The following is a 6,701-nucleotide window of genomic DNA, read 5'->3' on the forward strand; positions in this document are numbered from 1 at the left end:
GACATGAGATGACATTGCTTGATGACATGAGATGACATTTTTATTGATGACATGAGATGACATTGCTCATTGATGACATGAGATGACATTGCTCATTGATGACAAGACATACGCTCGTTTTAACAAAAGATATTTCATCCAATCCTTGATGCCTATTTGGTTATAGTAGTCGGAGTATTACTTTATTAATTTATTGTTTTTTGTGCCGCTTCCTTGTTCCACTTTCTGGCTTCCTGCAGTGAGGGAACTTTAGCAGCGCAATTACATTTTATGATAACTGGCTGATTTGATTCACTAATTATTTCAATTTATGCAGCGATGCATACATTAAAATCTCAAAAAAATTAAAAATTTGTTGTGTTACATAATCTGTGTTAGGACAATATTGTACTCATTTTCCGAGTTTAAACGTGTTGCAGGGCACAGGTGTGTTCCACCTTGTTATAACTTAACGATATTGCGGGTATTGAATCCGTCTTGAATATAATATTCTTAATCTTAGCACAAAGTATCTCGCCTGCATTTCATGTATTTAACAATATTCTCTGCATTCAATCCATCTTAAATATAATACTATTAATCTTAGGTGAAAGAAATTCGCCTGCATCCCTCGTACCAGACCGGCCGCAGCCCCCGCAACGACATCGCGCTCGTGGAGCTCCAGACGCCTCTGGTGTACAGCGCGGAGCTCTATCCCGCCTGCGTGGCGGACGCCCAGCTCAACGCCCGCGTCCATGCCGTCGTAAGAACGGCTCGGATTAAGCATATTCCGATAGTTAATAATATGTAATACAGTGCTTCCCAAACTTTTTCAGGCTGGCGCCCCTTTTGGCTCCCTAGTTAATTTCTAGCGCCCCCAACAGACATACGCCTCTTTCTTGAAATTTAGTACGCTACAATTTTAAAAGATGAAGGTTAAACACAAATGTGTATTTCACAAATAGAACCCCATTAAGTGACCCAATATTTTTTCAGCTGTTTTAATTGTTTCGACACTAGAAACCTAGGACAGATCGGGCGAATTTACGCCCGGACTCGCGGCCGGTCTCACGACCAATCTCCAAATTCAACTATCAAGTAATATCTCCCAAACGAATGAACGCAGCTCCATGAAACTTGGAACACATATTCATCAGAACCTAACGGTGATGTTTAGCGCTTAATTTTTTTTTAAATTTCACCTTCATTCGAGAGTTACGCGTATATTGCGAAACAGGCCGAAATTCGCAGTGATCAAAGAATTTCTTACAAACTATTGAACAAATTTGAACGAAATTTTGAATATAGATACATTCCTTACTACCAAACGGTGATTTTTTAGCATATAAAATTTTTTTCAATTTTACCTTTGTTTGCAAGTTTTTTTTTCATTTCACCGTCAATCTTGATTTCACACTTCCTTATATTCTGCCCGTATCGCCGGGTAATTTGTCACTTAAATTCGCGGCGATCAAAAAATTTCTTCTAAACTACAGATCAGATTTCAACGAAACTTTGTATATAAATACCTAACCTTTCAACGGTGATGTTTAGCTCGTGACAATTTTTCTAATTTGTTTTCGTTCGTGAGTTATACAGATATAGGAGGAACGACTGGCTTTTCTACCGGCCGGTTTAACCAAAAGCCTTATACGTATAGCCGTTAACTCGCAAACGAAGGCAATACGAAAAAATTGTAAACATCACCGTTGCTGAGGTTAGGTATTTAAATAATAAGTTTCGTTCAAATCTGTTCAGTAGTTAAGGAAAAATTTCTTGATTGCTGCGAATTTATGCACGTATAGCTGCTTAAATCACGAATGAAGGTGAAATGAAAAAAAAAAAAAAAACTCGCGAACGAAGGCACAATCGAAAAAAAATTTACGAGCTAAACATTACAGTTCGGTAGTTGGACTGTAAATTTAAAATTTCGTTCGAATCTGTTCAGTAGTTAGGAAGAAATTACATGATCACTGTGAATTTCGGCCAGTATTGCCATATAAGTATGGTAAAAACAAACGATGGCAAAATTCAAACAATTTTCACGAGCAAAACATTATCTTTAGGTCCTAATGAATACGTGTACCAAGTTTCATCGAGTTAAGTTCATCCGTTTGAGAGATATTCCTTGATCATTGAATTTGGAAATTGGCCGTAATACCGGCCGCGAGTCCGGCCGTTAATTTGTCCGAGACGTAAACCCAGGAGAGGTTAAAAAACAGATCTGGGTGAAAAAACCATCGCCGGGAGTCATGTGCTGCACGTGTTGTGTATAAATCGTCAAACAAACGTTCGAACTTCTGGCATTGACTTCCGACTACCGCCCTCCCTATCGCCCCCCTACCACCCTCTTCTTCCTTACCGCCCCCCAAAATCTTTCCACCGCCCCTAGGGGGGATTTCACCCACTTTGGGAACCACTGATGTAATATAATGATACTTAATAGGTAATAGATCCTGCACTGTATCTTGGTTTTCCCATGTTATTTTGCAATTTTAAAAAAATTTTACTAGTATTATCAGATAACAAAAAGAATTTGACATTGTTTTTAACTTCTTCACACTCGGACAGGTTTACTGATTCTTTCAACATCGGAGTGGCAAAATTATCACGTTTGCATCCTCACGAGTTAGCAAAAAAAAAAAATCGTTTTTAGTTCTCAGATTGTTTATATTCATCATACTTGAATCGTAATTTTAGCGCGAATTGGGCTCATGTACTTTTACAGGCGAATGCCATTGACATGCGCAATTATTTACAGACAAGCTACTTAACAAATCAGGACCACATTTCTCGGTGACCCTATAGCCAACTCATTATTATTCCTCGTGCCTGATTGCATATATCTATTTATTGAGATAACAAATTTACGCAGCAATTCCAGTCCATTTTGAAGTCATTTACGATATTATCATTAGCTACCACCAACGTTAAGCATTACTAATGTTAATCCTGATGACTAATTTCGTCGTAGCCAGGGGCATTATTCCTGAACAACACCTAACAATGCTCGCGGTTTCTGACCAAAGGTCTCAGTTGCTGTTGAAAGTTACCGTGTAAATGTCTATGATTCTATGCAATTGATTGCTCTGCGTTGGCTTGAGCGTTTGTTCGACGTACCGTGCAAGTGTCTGCTTTTCATGCTTCATTGGTTTCTGTTGTTGTTCACCCATCATTTCCTGATTACTGGTCTCTGTGAAATTGAGCGCAGCTTCTTTCCTGCTGTCTTGAGTATTAAATTGTTTATTCGTGATATCTTAGTATTATTTGGACTGCGAAAGTTCTAGAAACATCAGTCTCTCTGCTCAAGTGATTATCTTCCGGTCTCAGTCCCGAGCAAAGTCCTTTTAACGTGACTGATTTCAGAGTGGTCAACAAGCAGCTCTTCAATTCAGACCCGACATGTGGCTCTCTAGCTCGGTCATGACAGCGATCGAATGTTAATCAGATAGCGGCAGCTAAAATGTCTGATGATTTCAGCATTCCAATTTAAAGGGAAAGCTATGTTAACGAATTGTTCATGTATTTCTGAGTCTGAAGGAGAAATGTATCCGTCCTCTTGTTTTGTGGTAGCTCTTATAATTGTTACGGGACTGTCCACCGCCTGATACATGCACCTCGCTATATCGTACTTACATGCCCCTCGCTATATCGTACTTACATGCACCTCGCCATATCGTACCGACATGCACCTCGCTATATCGTACCTACATGCACCTCGCTATATCGTACTTACATGCAACTCGCCATATCGTACCGACATGCACCTCGCCATATCGTACCGACATGCACCTCGCCATATCGTACTTACATGCCCCTCGCTATATCGTACCGACATGCACCTCGCCATATCGTATTTACATGTACCTCGCCATATCGTACTTAAAAACACCTCGCAAGGTCGTAATCATCAAATTTTCTTTCAATACTTTTTTTGTATCAACAATTTTACAAACATGCCACTGGGAATCTTGAAATGACATAAATTATGCATGTTTTACCCTCTTAAATCTCATATTCCTTGAGAAATTATATGCTCGTGAAGCGATATATAATTTTTGTTGTAAGCTTTACTAAACATTTCTCGACAGGCATTCAATCGCAGCTTCGGAAAGCCTACTTTCGAGTACGAGGTCGTGGGGATGAAAGTGTCGCCCGAGTGTCGGGCGCAGGTCAACGAGTGTCCTACACTGCAGCTCTCCGAGTCGCAGTTCTGCGCCGAGGGCAGAGGTCAATCATGGAGTAGTATTTAATTATGAATATTTCGCTCTGCGAGCTGAAAAATATCAGTAGCATATCAGATAAAAAATTTTTTCCTAATTTCAATATGTAAGAATCACGGCTGGGCAGAGTTATCAGCTGAAAATGTCCCAAAGAAACTGGACAAGAGGCTTTTGAGGTGAAACGGGATAAAAGAAGTCCGAGACGGGGGTGAAGTCCACAACGGGGGTGAAATCCAAAACGAGGGTGAATTCTTGGGCTGGGTTAAAGTCTTGAGTGGAGGGTGAAGTCTGGGGTGGAGATTGAAGTGAAAAACAGGATGAAGCCTTGCGCGGGGACTAAGCCTACGGTAGAGGTGGAATCCACGGATGGGGTAAAGCCCAGGGCGGAGGTGAAGTCCACGGCAGCGATGAAGTCCAGAGCGGAAGTGAAGCCCACGGCAGAAGTGAAGTCCAAAGCGGGGGTGAAATCCAGGACGAGGTCGTGGTCCACAAAAGCTGACTTGTTACTCTGACACAGATACGTTCTGTTCCTTAATAGACCAGAAACAGATATGAATGAGATTAATGATAATTCTTACCTTAATAATTATTTTCGAAACTTACTCAATAATATAATTTGATTACCTGTTTCTGTAGGCGGTGGCTCAGTTCTGCTCGTGGGAGGCTCGTCAGGAGGGCCGTTCTTGCAGAACCTCGTCAACGAAAGCGTCCCAGAAGCGTGGACGGTGTCGGGCGTGACGTCCTCGTCGTCCCGGACCGTGGATTGCTCCGTCCCTGTCTTCACAAACGTCCATTTGTTCTCTGACTGGCTCAAGGATTCTGTCCTCGAGTTTATGTCCAAGCTCACACTTCCGTGAACGAAGATTTTTTCGCAGGGAGCAGGAGTTGCTTAAGAGAAATTTATTCTTTTAAAAATTTGAAATATTAGTACTTCTGCTTCATTCTATACGTAGATATTGTTCCCTCTTACTACTGAGTACTACCTCTAGTGGTTTTACTTTTGGTAGTATTACCGCTCCTGTACTTCTTATTTTTCAATGATATTCAATCAGTTATAGAGCGCAGTGGTGGTGTTGGAATGTGTGATAAGATACGTAAATGATTGATGATTGGCCCAGGGATGATGATGGAGCCTCACTGGGAACGAATTGGGGCATTTATTAGCAATAAATTTAAAGCTATATCGTTTCCTGATAAGATAAGAGAATAATTTTAAGGTGATATGCTATAATTGCTTTTGAACGATTGTCTCTCAACAAATTTACCACTGACGCTCTTTTCTACTTCAAGTAATATGATCAGCTGCTTTTCAACGGTTTTGAAATCGAAATTTAATTTATAAGCCAAAGTTTATCATAAGGGAATATTGATTACCGAGTGATGCTCCAGCACGCGGTATAGTAACCACATAAACACTCGGACTAAATAACGCTTTCAAATGTTATATGCTACCTCTTGTTTACTATGGTGGGAAAAATCGATTGCAATGAAATCGATTGCAACTGGTTTTGCCAAAGTCTTTCGGTCTTGTCAAGACCCATAGGTCCTGCCTAGGTCCAGGTTATTTACCTCACAATATTTAAAATGGTTTCTGGTAAAATAACCATCCTATAGTACGGGGCACTTATACAAGTGTGAAAAATTTCTTCGGAAATCATGCATAGTTATGTTTTTAGAGGAATATTGAGGATAATATTTATTCTTACCTCGTCGTTACTACCAGTCTAATTTCACATCAGAATCGAGTAGAAATCCTGAGCTGGAAAATTATTTTGATAAGCCAGAACGTTTTTGGAATTTTTATCAAAGAAAATAAATTGTGAACTTTTGTTTATTGCTTATGCCTCCCTTCCTTCATCGAATAAAATTGCCTCTTCTCAGTATGTAAATTTGCTAAACCTTCATCATAATTGATTGCGTAACCAAATACGAATTTTGGTTGTCGTGGATGACCATTGCACTCGTGAGATTTATAATATGTATATGATCATATCTTTATCTGTGGTATTTTGCGCAAAGCTCTCGTGCTTGCGTTACTATATTATGATGCGAGATGAGAGCAAATCTTTTCTCAGAACCAAACGCACAATGTTATAAACATTTGATACAAATTCAAAAAGCTTGTAGAGGATGGGACACCCAAGTAACCAATTTCCTTTCGCCGAGTTTAGTTTTAGAAAATCCGAGAAAGTTAAGCTCCCGATTGCTGATTTCCATCGTAAATTTTGATTACTCGTGTGTCTAGTTAACTTTTTCGTAGAAACTTTAGAGATCCTCCCTAGGGGGATTGTTCTTGAGCGCCCCACCGCTGAGCTCACGGTGTCTGACTGTGGGACTCAGTTGTGGGGTTAAGTTATTATGTAGGTAGGATTCCTTACATTTCCCTTCTCTGTCTCTCTCGTGCGGGCGGCCGACGTCCCGTGTAAGCGACCTCTTGTTCGAGTGTCTTCGTTTCTGTTGCTTTTCACCTGTCCCTTCTTGTCACTTCATCTCTTTGAG

The 6,701-nt window shown here is 40.3% G+C and overlaps 1 protein-coding gene across 1 annotated transcript; it reads left to right on the forward strand.

Annotated features, from left to right (window-relative positions):
• Nucleotides 1-586: 586 nt before the first annotated feature.
• On the forward strand, nucleotides 587-5,635 carry LOC108670804 (vitamin K-dependent protein C-like; the record flags this gene model as incomplete). Its single annotated transcript, XM_018158299.2, has 3 exons — nucleotides 587-742; nucleotides 4,071-4,209; nucleotides 4,839-5,635. Coding segments are annotated over 3 exons (516 nt in total), but the record flags the coding sequence as incomplete, so codon positions are not given.
• Between the last annotated feature and the right edge of the window lie 1,066 nt (nucleotides 5,636-6,701).

Source organism: Hyalella azteca, unplaced genomic scaffold, assembly GCF_000764305.2.
Source record: "Hyalella azteca isolate HAZT.00-mixed unplaced genomic scaffold, Hazt_2.0.2 contig6106, whole genome shotgun sequence".
Taxonomy (NCBI): domain Eukaryota; kingdom Metazoa; phylum Arthropoda; class Malacostraca; order Amphipoda; family Hyalellidae; genus Hyalella; species Hyalella azteca.